The 17,371-nt window shown below is 43.4% G+C and overlaps 1 protein-coding gene across 2 annotated transcripts in view; it reads right to left on the bottom strand.

The window, feature by feature from the left end:
- Nucleotides 1-7,428: 7,428 nt before the first annotated feature.
- LRRK2 (leucine rich repeat kinase 2) overlaps nucleotides 7,429-17,371 on the bottom strand; it is a 69,594-nt gene continuing 59,651 nt past the window's right edge. The window contains exons 47-51 of one of the 2 annotated variants that reach the window (XM_062638312.1): nucleotides 16,704-16,888; nucleotides 15,861-16,013; nucleotides 14,889-15,097; nucleotides 11,667-11,741; nucleotides 7,429-9,200 (exon numbers count right to left, since the gene is read on the bottom strand). In XM_062638312.1, the coding sequence (XP_062494296.1) occupies nucleotides 9,079-9,200; nucleotides 11,667-11,741; nucleotides 14,889-15,097; nucleotides 15,861-16,013; nucleotides 16,704-16,888 (744 nt within the window). In that variant the 3' untranslated portion in view covers nucleotides 7,429-9,078. The remainder of the gene's footprint in view (nucleotides 9,201-11,666; nucleotides 11,742-14,888; nucleotides 15,098-15,860; nucleotides 16,014-16,703; nucleotides 16,889-17,371) is intronic. The other variant, XM_062638313.1, reaches the window with a different exon arrangement.

A 17,371-nucleotide genomic window follows, 5' to 3' on the forward strand; every position in this document is an offset into this window, starting at 1 on the left:
ATCCGTGTGTGGCGTATTCGTGGTGGTCTGTCAGGAGCAAAGCTTGTGTGGCAGCTGGTTGCTAAAGGAAGAGAGAATTTGGGATCGACTTCCAGATGTGAGATGCTGCATTGCAGAGTAAATACAGGGTCAGTTGAACCTGTGTTGCTGTGTGCTCTTTGCTTTCTCTCCACAGAGGGGTTGATTCTTGCACTAGAATGACTTATGCTTTTTCCACGCATTGTCATTACCTTAACCAGTATGTGCAAGGGTGTTCCAGAGAAAATAGTAGTTTATAGCAGTGACTTCTTTTGATTATGCTTATTTACATTGTGTAAAAGTGAGTGTAGTATAGAAAAATGAAAGGAATGGGTGTCCTAAGGGAAATGGAAGCCCTGGTGTTGATGTGTATCTCCTGAAAGGGGGGTAGATGGAAAAATACTATTTTCTGGGTCAGGTAACATGGTCAAAATTACTTATTTTTATCTTTGGCTCTTATGCAGTGTTGGGAAGAAATTTTGACTCCTCATACAATGTGTTCCTGACATGCTGTATGCAATTACTCTGTCCCCCTTAGCTGTCTTTCTGGGCAAAAAGCCTTCCTTCTAGCTGTGTGGTTTGGGCTCTGCTCCGCTCTTGGGTTGCAGGTCATGTTAGCAGGAGCAGAGACGCCTTGGCTGACTCCAAGACTGAGAGTGCTGTGTCCCCACACCCCTTGAGCTGCAGCTCAAGTGTCCCATATCACAGAAACCCAGCGCCAGCCCAAGAGGTCAGAGGGGATGGGATCAGGTAGATCTCTCCTATGGCTCAAGAGAGGAAGCACTGAGCTAGGTTTTTAACAGCACAGGCCACCCTTGGCCCTGTCACCGTGAGCCAGAATCACACAGTGTTGACAAGAAGTTGCTGTAAAGCCTTTTGAGTTAAGATGACACACTTCACTGTGCTCCTGGGTATGTGACAAAAGGTTTCTAATCAGAGAAAGAAAAAAGTGAGGACATAGCCAGCCCTGGCACCTGCAGGAGTTCAGTAAGGGAGCTTGCTTGCTTAATGCTCCATCCCTGGCAGTGTTCAAGGCCAGGTTGGACTTCGAGCAACCTGCTCTAGTGGGAGGTGTCCCTGCTCATGGCAGGGGGTTGGAACTGGGTGATCTTTGGAAGGTCCCTTCCAACCCAAACTGTTCTGTGATTTATGGTATAGCAGAAGATTGGATGTGTTTCCACGGGCAGGGGAGGTTGTGCAGGGCTAGTACCTGTTCTGGGGAGGAAGCAGAAAAAGCAAAAGAGCAGAGTAAAAATTGAAGATGTGATCAAACCCCACAGCTGTGAGAGAATTTTGGGCAGGGGGAACTGATAATGAGTGACAAGGAGTAAATGGGTGTCATTTATGATGTTTCTGTCTTCTAGACAAGTGATGTGCTGTGCTCCTGCGTCAGGTGAGGTGTGCAGTGCTGGGAGTGTTAACAGCATGATGGGGCAGCTGTGGGAGTCAGACTATGATGGATCCTCCTGTACATCATGGCTACTGTCCTCATGCTGCCTGTTGCTCCATGTTTCTTGCCACTTCTGTGTGTACTGGTGCCTGTTGTGGGACAGATGACAAGCAGAGTGAAGTGGGTGCATGACTGGAAATTTCCCTACTTCGGGCTCTTTTCATTCTTCCTCTCCTGACTTTTCTAGCAGATGTCTTGGGGCTGTTGCTCGCAGCGAGGTGAGGAAGAAATGCCCTTGTGTCTGCAGCGCAGGAGGGGTTGGGATCACTGGTGTGGCAGGCTTCCTCTAAAAAAGCAAACCCAAGCTGCTCTCCACTGCCCTGAAATTCTCATTCTAGAAATAGGGGAGTTATTGGAGAGATAATTCATCTCTTTCCATCTTGGAAGCTCCAGGTGGGCCCCACACTTTTTGTGCAGTCCCCAGCCTGGCTCTGCTGTGGCTTTGCCCTGGGATGGACTCTGCATGGAGCTGGGCAAGGGATCTCCCTCCTCCACCTGGCCCTGCCCCAGATCCTCATGAGCTGTCCAGGGACAGATCTGATGAAGTGAGCCCTAATCCTCAGCACAGTTGCTTAGGAACAGCCAGAGGCAGACATACATTTGGTACGAACGCAGCTGCGATTCACCGTACCAACGAAGCAAGGTCAGGGAGGCAGCTGTTGCCTTGTCCTTTTGTTACCTCGTTCTTTGTGAGAAGATCCAGTGCTAGGGATGTGCTGTATAACTTGCTACTGATGTAACAGAAGGGATGTGTCACCTTGATCGCCCCTCTGGTGGCATTAGTGATACTAGAACTCCCTGCTCACTGTTCCTTCAGGGGTATCCAAGTGCCGCAGCTTGCTTATTCTGGGAAGATGGGAAATGAGAACAGCTGGTTTGGGGATACGTGAAAGGATATCTGTCTGGTTTTAGAAGGCACCCCAGGGGTGTGGGAGAATAAATCTATGCATGGATTGCTTACACAGATTGGTGCTTCAGTAGCAAAGTTACTTCTTGTAAAAACACTTTTTTCTAACAACACTCCATTAATGCAAATCACATTTAGTATTTGGACTTGGTGGAGATTTGTGGTTTAGAGAAAACGTTTTTGCCTGAGTGTGTCGGTAACGTATAGTAGTTAATGCTTCAAGAAGCCTTAAGGGTCCCTACCTGCTGCCTCCAGTGTCCTGGCAAAGGTTTGGTGTTGCATGTCTGTCCAGCTCTAGAGTGCTGCTGTGCATTTCAGCTGCTTTACTAAAAGTGATACGAAATGTTTCATCTTCCCCTTCTGCCATGGCTTAAGTGTCCTTTCCAAAGTGTTTCTGGTTACTGCTGAAGCCAGGAGACTGGTATTTCCATCTTTCAGCCACAATAGGGCAACTGAGTAGCAACAGCAGTTCTCCTGATGTGTTGGAGGCATGCCTGTGTGGAAGGAGACTGGTGCTGGTCAAACCTGGCACAGTCAAAGCCCAAAGCGCTTTTAAACCAAAGAACAAAAAGGCAAAGTTTGTCCACAGCAAGGGCTTTGGCTGAAGAAAAATGGCTGGGTGAGGGGGAGCAGAACAGGACCCTCGTCTCCAGGCCTGTATCCAGGCAAGCTGGAGGCTTTCTGGCCATCGCTGCTCCCCAGTGGGGCCACCGGCATCCTGTCAGCAGGAGCCTCCCCCTGAGCATCTGCCTCATGCTCCTTGTGGTGCAAGCAATGTGTCTGAGCCTCCTGGCCTGGGCACCCTGTGCTGGGGCCCTGCAGGAGCCGGTCCTGTGTGCATCCAGCACCGGTTTTGTTGTAGCTGCAGACACTGAATATTAACACACACCCCCCAGCTCCAACCATGGGGATTTCTGACTCTTCCAGCAGGACCGATGCTTGGCACCAGCTACTTGAGAGCCCCTGCAGAGATCAGGTGTTTGTGTCCCTTCCTGGGGGCTGTTTTTAGGTGTAATCGCTGCAAAACCAGGCAATGGAATGGTTTGGGGCTTCTTCCTTGCAAACTCTCCTGTAATTACAAGGTGGGAGCATGTTTGGTCATGAGATTTTCCAATTGCAGTATGCTCAGCACATGCTATTATTATGGAGAAGAAGAAAAAAGGGGGCAGGTCAGTTCTGATGCATGGATAATGCTCGAAAATGACTGTTTATGGAGGCTTAATTACCTGCCTGGTGGTTGGTTATTACCATGGCATTTAAACTGGGCACAGCACACGGGCCTCTGGCTCCCCCCACCCGTAGGGGCTGCTGTTGCTCTGCCTCGGCTGGGAGCATGGGCTCTGGTGGGAACTCTGCTTTAGGAACTCAAGTTGAGAAATTCGCTTTTCAAATTCTGAACTTTCTGGCATCACAGAAACTCATTAAACCTGCATTTGATTCACCAGCATCCTTTGAGTTTTGCCTGCTCCTGACAGTGTTACGGTAATGTGAGAGTTGTCCCCTAGCTCTCCATAGAGGCGTGTGGAGAGAGGAAGCATCTTTATTTATGCAGCTGACACCACTGCTTGGGTATCAGATGAGCTTTTTGTCCTCCATCAACAGCGCCCAGAGTGGTAGAAGGGGTTAGCCCCATTGTATTGATGCTTCCCCTAGAGAAAGGAGCTCCAGTGGCTTGTTCCAATAGCTTGGTCCCTTGGACCTAGATAATTAGCCATGGGTGCAGATGGGGCACCCTGGGATCGGCATCCCCTTACCTGAACCCTGGGGCATCAGCCTGACTGTTTCCTTTGCCCACCTGTGGACATAGCTCAGCAGAGACCAAAGTCTGAGCAGAGGGCTTCAAAATGGTGAAGTTACTGTGGGTTTTACGTGGGCATTCACCAGGAAACACAGTTAAGGTAGGGAAAGCTGCTGGTGTGCAGGGCTGGCTTCCCCATGCATTTGTGTGAGGTCTCCCCAGACTCCGTGGGCTCAGTGGTGGTTTCAAGGGCGCAGAGCTCTGCCCGTGGTTCTGCAGCTTTTTAACTGTATTTAGTATGACCTCTGGTGATGCACAGGGAACATTTCTGAGCCTCAGCCTTGGCTTGGTTGATTTCAAGTCCAAATGTCAGAGCCCAGAAGCCTGGTGGGTGATGGTGGGGGTGGAAGTTTCTTGCAACTCCATAGAGAACAGATGTGTTCAAGGCAACTGCAGAGATGTCAAGGCAAGACCAAGCAGAACTGAGCATTGATGAGCTAATGTTAATGTACCTGCAGTGCAAAGAGCCAGATTTTCCACTGTTGCTGTGTGAATTGCTTTCTGCAATGCAAAGGCTTGTCCTGCCAGGCCATGCACTTGCACAGGATGGTCCTGTATGGGTCAGGCTCTGCAGGGGCAGGGGAGGAGGCCGTGGAGGTGCTGGAGTTGTGTGCCCCGTGAGCTGGGTCACTGTGCTCCTGTCACTGCAGCCGCCTGACCCGGGGCCTGCAGGGAAACCAAGGCCTCTCCTTGCCCTCTGTGACTGGCTCTGGGTGTCCCTTCCCTTGGGAAAGGGGAGTGCCTGTGAAATGCTTTTCCCCTTTTGCAGCCTCACAAACCAGGCCTGTGCAGAGGCAGGGCTGCTCCTCAGTGGGAGCTGTGATGGTCAAGCTGGTGCCCTCACTGGGCAGGAGCAGCCCGAGCTGCTCAGCACCACCATAATAAACCGTGGTAGCATGAGGGCATTGCAGGGAAAAGAGCTGTTTCGCAATTCAGTCCTCGTGATTCCATTACTGAACTGAACAGGAACCAGTGTAAGTACTGAGGAGTCTTGCCAAGGAGTCTGCAGCTACAGGCACTGCTGGCTTCGTGCAGCACCTGCACAGCTCATAAACACAGCGAGTGCCTTCTTGAAGCTGTACTCTGGAAATTTCACTTGCTTCTAAATTGCTGCTAGCTGAGCTTTCCCTTTGCTACTGCAATAACACATCTTGTGGGCTGTGGGCTTTCCCCCCTCTTAAAATCATTTAAAAATACAGATATGCAGTAAGTGTGATTCTCAGCTCTCCTGCGATTGTGCCACTCTGTATTTATAAGGTAATAATAATGTTACAGACATACAAGAACATATAGTTGGGAAAGTTAACAAAATGGTGCCCTGGCCCACCAAGAAATGTGGGTTTTATTTATCCTTGTTCAAAGGCCATGGATAAGGTTTTATATAAGAGAATGTGCAGGGCCCTACAGTCCTGGGATGAGCTCATAGTATGAGTGAAGCACTAACTGAGACAGAAAAACCAGAACAACTGCTTGTTCTGATCAAAAAATCTGGGAGCTAGTTAAATAAATGACCTAAAGGTCAGAACATGTGTGAGAAGAGGAATTGTTCATTTCTACTTGAAAAAGTGATGGAAAAATATGAGTGTCATTGCCTTTTCCTCATTCTTTCCCTTTACTACTTTCTCATGTCTCTGGTAGCTGAAGAGTTCCTCATAAAATGGATTATGTGTCTTGCTCACTCCAGGTAGATGGATAGTTATTAAGTGGCAGTAATGACATATGTTCATGTTTAGGGATCAACTCACTCCCAGGAGTGAGCTGATCCCCATAATAATAACTCCCTTATTCTCTCCCCCCCACCCCAAGTAGTGCATGAAGGAGTAACAGGGTAATAATAAGGGATGCAAGAGGCAGTATGAAATTTCAGAGTAAGAGGAATGCCAGGATGTAATACAGAAAGTACCTGAAACCAGGCCGTGCAGCTTGTTCTCAGGGGGATTAACCAGGAAACAAGGTTAAAAATAAATAAGGTTAAAATTAATGTACAGGTGACTCTATCAGAGCAAGAAACTAATTAAGGAATGACCCTCATTAATGGCATTAACACAGGAGGGGAAAGAGCACTCGGCTCACTCTGCTCCTTGTCCAAACCCCAGTATCCTTTAGCTGCACTATTCTGAGGAACATGGGGTTAATTCCATGTTCCAGCTCAGGTGTCAAATCACAGCCAAACCCTGCTGCTTGTTTCCCCTCAGCAAACAGGCTTTTAGTTGAGGTAAGGGTTATCTTTCTGGTTTGAGGTGCTGGATGCTCTCCTAAGCATACAGGAAGCATGGCATCTGATAGAGTTTGTACGCGTGTTCACATGCTACTGGTTTCTAAACAGCCCCACTAAAAACCGGGGGGACACAAAGTCATGGACCTTTTTCTCTCTCCTTATACTTTCTCAGTAGGGGTGTCTCGGGGAACAGGTCTCCTTACAGCTCAGGTCTATATGGTTGCCACACAGAAGTGCTGTTCTTCCCCTCTGTGGTGTGTCCCAGCTGGGAAGGGGAGGCCAGTTCTCAAGTGCTTCTAAATTGGAGCTGCACACTTCTGCCTGCCAGCTCCTGGCCAAATGATGCTGCAGCCGCCTCCTTCCAAAGCCTTCCCACACTCAGGAAAGGGATGCTGACGGTTTCCATGTAATTTGACATGATGTGCCTGTCACTGTTCTCTCCAAGAAGTGCCATACTCTTGAGCCAGAAATGCACTTCTGTACTGTGTCAAACGGTACAGGGACAAGAAGCACCAATGCCAAATCTTCTCTAGCTCTTTTCTTCCACTACTAAAAAGTGTTTTGGGAGGATGCAGGTGGATCAATGTGCTCTATATGAGCTTCATATGCTGGATTGCTAAATAGTCACAGCGGGCTACCACTGTTACAGAATTTTACCATCTTACTACTGAATTCAAGAGCGGCCTATTTAGTCAGCTCGTAATGACCTCCTGTCTTCCAGTTGGTTGCTGTTGTCTCTTTTGTTCTTTGCTATCCCTGTAATACCCAAAACATGGGCCCAATCCAGTTTATGGATCATTCTTTTCCAGAGAATCTTGGAAGAGGCGACTGCAAGGCCAGAACTGCTTACAGGTCATCTCCCATCTCTGGGAAAGGCTGCAAGAACACCAAGTGGAAGATAAACTGGGGAATGGAAAGAGGCTCAAGATGTGCATTATGAGACACAGAACAAGAACTGGGATTTGATGCAGGGGATTAAGTGCCACAAAAACTATATCCAAAAGCTCTTTGGAAATTCAGCAGTCAGACAGTAGACCATGTTATCGATAAAGCACAGGTTTAATAGAAAGATTTAAGGCTTACATTTCAGAATGACTTATAAATAACATAATCACAATACATACATTCTATTTTTAAAAAAGTGTTCATGGTAATATATATTTTCTTAGTTATAAAATCCCATATAAATAGCAAATTATTCTCAGTATGCAGATTACACAAATACATAAAACCTGGGGTGCATGTCTAAAAGGAATCCTGAGTACACAACACATGGCAGGAAATAGAACAATGATAGAGTTGGACACAAAAAATGCTGTTCTCCGAGTACATCATTTCTTCAAAACTGTAAAAATGGAACTGAGAACTTTTTGGTTGCTCAACCTTGTTCAGCTCCATAGACTCAGGAATGGCTCTGGATACTCCACTCCTTCAGAGTTCAGGAGCACCCTATTGATTCTTTTGGCATTCAAAAAAGAAAATGACATCTGTACTCTGATGGTCAGATAAGGCACTTACTTAGAGCAGGTCAGTGCAGGCTGTAAGAAGCATCTTGGACTTATAGCCAAGAGCAGCAAAAGGTGTCTCTCGAATGAAGATGTGTGGAAACAAATTCGTGTCATTATGTGCAAGAGGTAGCCAATTGTTACACTCCTCAAGGTTCCCCTGCTTATCCCCCAAAGAACTATATACATTAATACAAGAATAACTGGAAACTTTGCACATTAGAAATATCAAAGTTCCCTTTGTTTTTTAGATTGAGATAAACTAAGCAGCAGCCTGGCCACTGCAGTCTGGCCACAGCAGCCTGATGCTTTCTTTGTGGTACAAGTTGTAGCAGTGTCTGGATCAGAGCTCTCACCCTGGATTTTCTCTTGGATTTTCAAAGTGAGCTGTACAAGAGATCTATGTGAATGGTAATGTTCATCACACTGTGACTACACCTCTAAGAACAAGGCAGACCGCAGTACTGCAAGAGGACAACAACTGACAGAAGCCTGTCGGTGTATTTAAATTCTGAATTCTGAGCTATTTTACTATTGCAGTACAATGTTTTTTTTCTGATTGTAAAAAAAAAAATAAGTCAGCTATTCATGGAAGAACTAAAGAGTATTCTGCCTGTTGTTTTCAGGGAGTCATGTGCAGTCCTATGTTCTTTTAAACACTCCTATTACATAAAGTAAAATGTTTCCTTCCATATAATCAGGGTCATAAGCTCTGACATTACTAAAGCATGAATCATCAGAGCACACTCATACATGCACACTGCAATAAACAGGCTTAAATTTTGCTTCTTATTACAGTGTCAACTCGGTAGAGATAATGAAGTAAGAGCCATTTATAGTCTCCTGGCTTATACCCAACTTAACTGGGATCAAAACTGGGATGAACAATGCTATACTGAAGTGGAGCCATAGCTGGTCAGTGCAGAACTTCACGAGTAAACAACAGATGCATGGTAACAGTTTAGACTCAGAAATTCTTCATATATTTCTGTCCTTTCAAATATTACAAATAACTTACTTATCCTTCTTTTTTCTTGGTGTCCTGTGAATACCAACTACCTCTCTCATGGCATTTTTCTTCCTGGTTTTTGGTTGAACCCTCAGGAAGTAGAAGCTGAAAATATTGCACAGTACATTAGGATGGAAGACTAGAAAAGGGACTGGCACCTGCAGGGTGATTTTTCAGTCCAAAGAAAAGCTCTTCATTTTTTCTGCTAATTCCTGTCTCATTTCTATATGCTTTTTCAGGTTGTGCACTTCATGGGGCATGTTAATGTCCCACACTGACACGCAGGACTGTAATTCTGGAAAACAAATACAATGGAAAACTGTCACAGAAACAACTTACTGCATAATTAGAATTGGTTTTGCTTACGTGCTCATTTTTTAATTACTTGTAAATTGCCTCAATGAAGCTTGATGCTTAGGACCTGGAAGACAATTTATATGACACTTTATGTGTGAGGTAATGCAGTTATCGGTTACAAGCTGTTTGTACTTGCACGATGATTTGGATTCTAGCTCCTCAACTTAGAGTATACCATTTAAAAGCATTTGAAAAACTATTTTTTGTGCCTGTAGGCCATAAGGTACTGACCTGAACTACAGCTAATCATAGAATCACAGAATAGTTAGGTCTGGAAAGGACCTTAAGATGATCTAGTTCCAACCCCCCTGCCAGGGGCAGGGACACCTCACACTAAACCATGTCACCCAAGGCTCTGTCCAACCTGGCCTTGAACACTGCCAGGGATGGAGCATTCACAACCTCTCTGGGCAACCCATTCCAGTGCTTCACCATCCTAACAGTAAAGAACTTCCTCCTTATATCCAATCTAAACTTCCCCTAAGTTTGAACCCGTTACCCCGTGTCCTGTCACTTCAGTCCCTAATGAAGAGTCCATCCCCAGCATCCCTATAGCCCCCCTTCAGATACTGGAAGGCTGCTGTGAGGTCTCCACGCAGCCTTCTCTTCTCCAGGCTCAACAGCCCCAACTTTCTCAGCCTGTCTTCATACGGGAGGTGCTCCAGTCCCCTGATCATCCTCGTGGCCCTTCTCTGGACTTGTTCCAACAGTTCCATGTCCTTTTTATGTTGAGGACACCAGAACTGCACACAATACTCCACGTGAGGTTTCACAAGAGCAGAGTAGAGGGCCAGGATCACCTAATGCTAGTACTGAATTGCCTGCATAAAATTTCTTCTCTATTTTCCTGAGCAGATACACCCTAAATGCTTACAAGACTCAAAACACATTCACTGTAAACTAAAAATGAAAACTGATTTCATAAGGTAGTGAGTATCATGGTAGAAGGTCACTTCTTCAATTTCCCTTCATGCAAACAGCTCTTCATTCATGGAGAATTCACATTGCTTTTAGTAGGATAATGATAATTGAGAATACTTGCACGAGTTAGTGCTTACAAACCAAGCCCCCAAGGCTTCTGTGAGTCTCTATTTTCTCTCTGTATAATTAATGGCACTCACAAATACAATCAAAAGACTAAAAAGGCAATAGGTATTCGTATGGTAATAATCAAGAATATCAGAATATAAAAAACACTGCTGTAAGTTTGATTCATATAACTGTCAGCTCATCGACACTTGCCACCCTTAACTTTATACTGTCATTGCCATGTTTTTAGCAGCCACAGGGATAAGATCAAGGTGAAGAAGGGCATTGATCAGAACAACAACTGTAACTATTCTTAGAAAACCCCAAAGGACAGATTTTCTATGTATCTTCCATTTCTAGCACTTTGCTACCCTAATTGTCAGGAAGCTTTTGCTGATGTCTGACCTAAATCTCCCTTGTTGTAATAGAAACTGGTTAGACCTTATCCTACCCACAGGGAATTTGTAGAAGTCTTTATTCCCTTCCTCTTTATTTACGTATTTGAAGCCTATTATTATGTCCTCTCTAAGATTTATACATATTAAACAGCTTAACCTCCTGCAACATTTTCTTGCAGGTTGCGTTTCTCTTCTCTGGACAATTCCTAATAATCTGGATCATCCAGCAATGATCCAAACAGATATGCTCCTCGAGCAGAGGCCACAGCAGCATTCACCAGGGTGTAACAATTGCCTCATGTCTTATAGACACCACATTTTTTGGTGTCTACCTCTTCTGCAGCAACGTGACATGGTTGACTCATGTTCAGCCTGCGATGAATTATAACCCTTTTTTATGCAACACTGCTGTTTAAGCTGATCATTTCCTCATGTTGGTATAACGGATCATTCCTAATTAAGTAAAAGGTCTTGCATTTGTCCTCACTGAATTGTATCCTATTTCCTTCCAGACCACTTGTTCTGTTTGTCAAGATTATTTTGAACTCTAATCCTGCCCTCCAGTGTGATTGTGGCTTTGTCTTAGCTGAGAATTGTCTGCAAACCTGAAAAGCACATTCACTGTGTCTTCATCCACATCATTCATGAAAACACTTAGGATTCCTGACCTAGCACAGACCCCTCTGGAAATCCATTTGATACATTCTCTGATTAGACAATGGCATTTACTCTCCAAGTACAGTTTTGCAGCAAATTATATTATATACTTCAACTAGTGGCTTCCTCTGCTCCATTTTTGAAAGTTACTGTTAGTCTGTATGGAGCCCAGAAATGCAAAAGACAACAAAAACTAATAATAATGTTTCAATAGAATTACATCAAATGATGATCATCAACTCTCCACTCCCAGTGGGCAGTCAAGCATAATAGTGTCTACTCCTCTAATAATACAAATTAATAAAACACAGCTCAGGTACCTTTGTGGCATTTGTTGTCTTCGGTATCATGTTTATAGCAATATCCCAAAACCAGGACTGCATTCTTGAAACTCCCTTTTTCAAAGAAACAAAACATCAAACTTTCATGTAAATGGGAACTTCGTAATTTAAGGACAGAGAGTAGACAACATCATGCCACTAAGAGGACGGAAAGCAGAATTCAGTCAACTGGACCCTTTATTCAAAATCATTAACCATGAAAGCCCCAGACATGAAAACAATATAGTTCATGTCTCCATTTAATGTAGGGGTTTATCAGGGTTCAAAGGCATAAGAACTGGATCAGCCGACCAGCCTGCTGAACAAGCCTGAGAACAAAGCACCCTATTATATACCACAAGCAGAGGTAGTAGAGACACAGGAAACAGATGTCACAGCAAAGGGAGAGGCTGCAAATGAAGTTCTAGTGCACAGCAGAGACAGAAAGTGCCAGTAATCAGTTTGGTTATGAAAAAAGAACAACGAAATATGATACAAACTAATTAAAAGTGTTCTAACCTAACTATGGCATGTAGATGGGAAATGAGAGTTAGCATGGCAGGAGAAATAAGGGATGGATTGTAGGAAGGTGCCTACTGAATAATGCAAAAAAGACTAGGAAGACAGGAGTGGTTGGATCACAGAGGGCTAAGTGGAATGTGCCAGTGTTTCAGTAGGAACTTCCCACTTATTCCCAACACGATTTGTTTATAAATGTCTTGCAAGATAGATGGAAGCTGTTAAAAGTTCTCCTGCCACAGCAGCTCCCTGTCCTATTGGCAGCACGAGGAGGGCAGTCAGCCTTTGGCTTTACGCTAGTAGAGGAATATAGGACCCAGCCTACATACCTAGATCACGAATCAGGCCAGGGAAGGAACAGGCTCCTGTCTGTGCCCCACACCTCTTTGTACATGAAGTCTTACATACTTCCCCAGAGGAAAGATGAGGAGGTTTTCTGGGGTATAAATAGACTGGAGTATGGCTTACTGGGAAAGCCACAGCCTTGGAAGTTTTGTGTCACTACACTGCAGTGTGACCCTCACAGTATGTTCCTTCTGCATCAGCAGATGTTTTTAGTGGGTCCCCCAGGACCTCTGCAAGGTAGAGAGGGATTTTTTCCCTGCCCTGTGGAGATCTGCAATATATTCTCCTTCAATATTGATTTAATTCTGCTTATGGTAGATGAGGGCTGTTGGGAACCACGTATGTCTTCCATGCTCAGAATTTTCATAACTTACTGAAATTTTTCCTGCAACCAGTCCTGTCCATACTCCTATAAAAGTGACTGGAACTGAAGTATAATGTATCTTATTCAGATTAGGGTCCTTTCTTACTATATAAATCATTCCTTATGGTAAGGCAGATGTCTATTATAAGCCAATGTGTTAGGTGAGAGAATAAGAAAAAGACATTAGATTTTCACACTCGTATATGAACCAAGATAAAATTGATGTCTCAAAGTCTGGCAATCTCTTTTCCCTGAAATATTTACATCTGTTTGACATTCTATATTTTAACCTTAAATGAAACTATTTAATGGAAAAGTATTTCCCTCTAGTTTCTTACATTTTCCACAAGTAATGCGTTATTATCAAGAATTGCTCAGCAACCTCAGTGCCATTTTCACTGATTCTGTGAAAAATCACTGCAGGAACGAAGTCCTTGAATTTAGGAAAAAAACCCAACCCTTGCAAAATAATTGCTGGGAAGAGATGATCAAAAGAAAAAAGTCCCCATCAAACTGCATGTATCAGTCTTATGTGATGTTGTTGAGATTTGTGCAACTGCAGCTGCACTCCTTCTCCTGAAGTATTAATTTTGCCATACATAAAATTTTGATTAAAAATATTGAGGCGACTAGAAACAAATGCTGTGAGGCTCAAGGCTTTTTAAATCACACTGTATTATTCTGTAGGACACACTTTCCCTACCAGTGACAGTAATAAGTGAGGCAGAAAGTTTCATAGTAACTATTCCTTACAAAATGCTAAAAATAAAATGTCTCTTTATAGCACTGATACTGGAGCTATCAGGACTAGAAGGACTGAAAATGCTGTGCTAGTGTATATCTGGACTTTAAAGCTTGCTCTCTTAACAGCTGAGGACTGAACAGACTCTACAAACTTGCTGTCACAGGCAAAGGCAAGTCAGAGGAAGGTTGAGTTTTTTCGTCTTGTACCAGTGTCAGCACTATGAGCTAACTGTAGTCTATGGATATTTTTGGTGATAGAAAGGAAAAAACAGCCCCCAAATGAAGTTCATTATGGCAATGAGAAAACAGCCTGCAATGGTGAAGTTTGCTAGCAGGATCACACGTTTCTGAGACCACAGCAGCAGCTTTGGAGTTTTTTTTGACACTAAATCACACAGGCAAGTGAAGTCCAGAGCTTTTTTCAAAACACAGTGGAAGGCAGTGGGAATCCACATGTGCCACAGAGTACTTTCTGAAGTAATATATTTCGAGTGTACCCACCACTGCAGTACAATGAACTCTTGACCTGGTATGACTTTTATTACTTTTGGAAGAGATGCAGGAAAGTGTACAGGTGAAGGAAGTTAAAACAGCCAAAAATTCCCCATACTTAACCATGCTCCTCTGGCTGTTTGTAATCACCACTGAAAACCCACAGCTACCCTCTGCCTACAGCAGCTCAAAACAACTGGTGACAGGAACAGCAAATATGTACAAGTCTGAGCCCAAATGTGTAGCACTTTCCCAGCTTTGCTGTGTTCTGCTGTGACCCAAACATAAAAGAACCATTCCAGAATAAGGATGGGAGAAGAAAACTGGGTAAGAAGCAATCAAGGGAAAATTATTAAAACCTAACAAACTCCACAGAGAGAAAAGCCAGAAGCATAAAACTTAAGATGGAGGAAGAACACAGGCAGACACAGATGGAGACAGAGACTATCAGACAGAACATAGCAACAGCTGTGCTGAAGCATGGCACAAGAACACAGTGAAGGTGAGGTGTGTTCATGTGCTGATGAGTGACAAGCCAGGGAAGAGCTGTTTATGTGGGCACAGGTATGACAGCCCGCTGGTACTTACGAAACACTGCAGTGCCTGACAGCGACTGAAGATGACGGTGGTAGAATAGAATGAATGAACACAACATGGAAAATGCTAATCTGTTCCGGAATCCCATGTCAAAAAGCACACAGCAATCCTGAACTTGGCACTAATTTTTAAAGTACACATCATTCGATGGTTTTACTTACCTAGCTGAGCTGTTATCATGACTCTGACAGAATCACAGAAGTTGTCTATAACTCGCACAGGACGACGTGTTGATATATCAAGCAGCAAGATATGTCCTCCTCCTGTCCCTATCCATAGTGCAGTATTTTTCTGCAGGCAGATTGTCTTCACTCTCCCAGAATAAGCCAATTTATGTTTTAATTCTGTGGTTAGTTTTTCCATTTTGTCCCTATGAGTATGGGAAGAATTTGTATTAATATCTGGTGGCACACTATTCCACAACTGCTAAAATGACTCAATACCAGCCTGTTAAACAATCATCCATCAACGCTAATCAGTTGGTTGACTTGAAACAAACCGGGATGAAAACTAGTGGACTTATAAGAGCTAGCTGGTCTGCTTCAAAAGACATTTAAATGGGAGGCAAGTATTCTCTGCTCTCTCCCAGTCTGCAGGAGGGTCACTGCAAAGTGGGAGGAGTACATCTAGAGCTGGTCCTGATCTCACCATAAGAATCAAATGCACGTTGCATGTTACGGGAGAGGAGCAATTTAAATGCAAATGAAAATCACCAACACTGTTAATTAAACTCTGATCTCCTACTGAATCTGTGGACTGGAGAAAGAAGACATTCAGGGGACGCAGGCAGTAACTGGATGCAAAAGCATTAGTATCTGAAGGACAGCAAAAGACTTTCTTTTTTCTCAAGCAGACTTACATGAATCTTCTTGATATCATAGAAAAATTGTGAAATATATTAACGGTCATAGGAAATTAAGGTTCTGCATCAAATATTTAAGTTCTCAGCCAAAAGAGAGGAAAACAATTCTACATTTACCAAAACAACTGGGCAAATTCCTTACCTCCAGCAGGTTAAGGCAATATGTTAGAGAAGGCAATGTGATACTCAGCTTTCTTTGCATCTGTCTGTACTGGGATGGTGTTACTTTTTTCTTAGTAGCTCGTACATCAATCTGAGATGAAACACTTACTTAAGAAAATGTGCACAGTCAATTAGTTCAGAAAGTTTTTCTGTCTTCTTATCCCAGATTTCCACAAAATGGCTGTTTTTCTTTGCCAGGTAGACGGATTTGTCTATTGCTATTGAAATAATGTTTGCATCACTGTAAGCATTATGACAGAACCTAGAAGAGAGAACTCTGGTTGGATATAGAGAAAATATCTAATTGACTCCTATGAGTGGGGTTAGTTTCCCTCTAACTGTTACAGAATACTCAGCGTTAGAACCAAACTGGACTTGGATACAACTGAAAGGGTTTGCTATAATCTTCCTATAGTTTGACATAGACTCTCACAGTAATGGAGGTTTTGCCCATGTGACAATTATATCAAACTCTCCAAAAACTTGAGTCTCTAATTTCCAAATAATGAGAAGTCAGCAATCATGCATGATTTAACTATATAGGGCAAAGTTATGCACTCATATCATGCTGACAAACATATAAAGACAAATATTATTCTCAGTATGTGTATATGATTCTAAATAATGTAGACTGGACCTGGACAAATGCAATTGCAGGAGAAAAACTGATCAGTGGCGTTTATACATTTTCTGAATAAATAATGACTTCATAAGTCCTTTATATAGTAAAAATGCATATCCCTTGTTTAAAAACAGCAATGAACACTTTAAACACTACTCACTGATCTTATTTTAATGAGCATTGTATTCCATCTGTATTATGGAAGGAACAGAACAGAAACAAGAGAACTCAAAGAACAAGCTACAGAACAAGACATTACATCAAAAGTACTGCCAGAAATCTTCAATAAAACAACAAGAGCCAAGTAGTATCACTCATAAATAAACTTACAGTTGACTTGTCTTTGTTTCAATGAGCTTCTGAACAGAGAAATCACTAGATAAGGCAATGATCTTTGTTCCACAGCCTCCCCAGATTATGTTTTTTTCAGATAAGCATGAGGATTTGTTCAAGCACATCAGTGGTGTGCTAACATTTCCTACAGTTAGTATCTTCAGGGGTGTAGCACCCTTACACTGCAAGAAAAAATACACTCTCCATTAGAAACAAGGAGTATACAGGCACTCAGGAACTGTTAAAACAAGGCCACACAGCCTGCTGAAGCAAATTTAAACAGCCAGATTTTCTGAACCATTATGGTATCTTTCCAGAATGTTGGAGATTGAAAAACACCATTGTGTAATTATAGATGTCCCATAGAAAAGAGACTGTGTGCGTGGAAACAGGACAACCTGGATTGATACTTTCTGCAACCCCTGACACGCTCCAAGAACTGGATGGCAAGTTACATCTGTACCCTGCAGACAACCCACACTGAACCATATTCTAGTTCTGCAGTGCATTGCAACTCCATAACTGCTCTAAAGTGCACAGGGTCAGGAGCTAACCCTCAGGAATCGGCTCATACAAATAGCTCCCAGCATTCATCTGTTCTGTGCATAGAACTCTGACCTACAAAATATCTAAACAATATTGTCTTTTTGAAGATACCCTACAAA

This window comes from Pezoporus occidentalis, unplaced genomic scaffold (genome assembly GCF_034315485.1).
Source record: "Pezoporus occidentalis ecotype Australia unplaced genomic scaffold, CSIRO_AGI_Poc_V1 ctg56, whole genome shotgun sequence".
Classification (NCBI taxonomy): domain Eukaryota; kingdom Metazoa; phylum Chordata; class Aves; order Psittaciformes; family Psittacidae; genus Pezoporus; species Pezoporus occidentalis.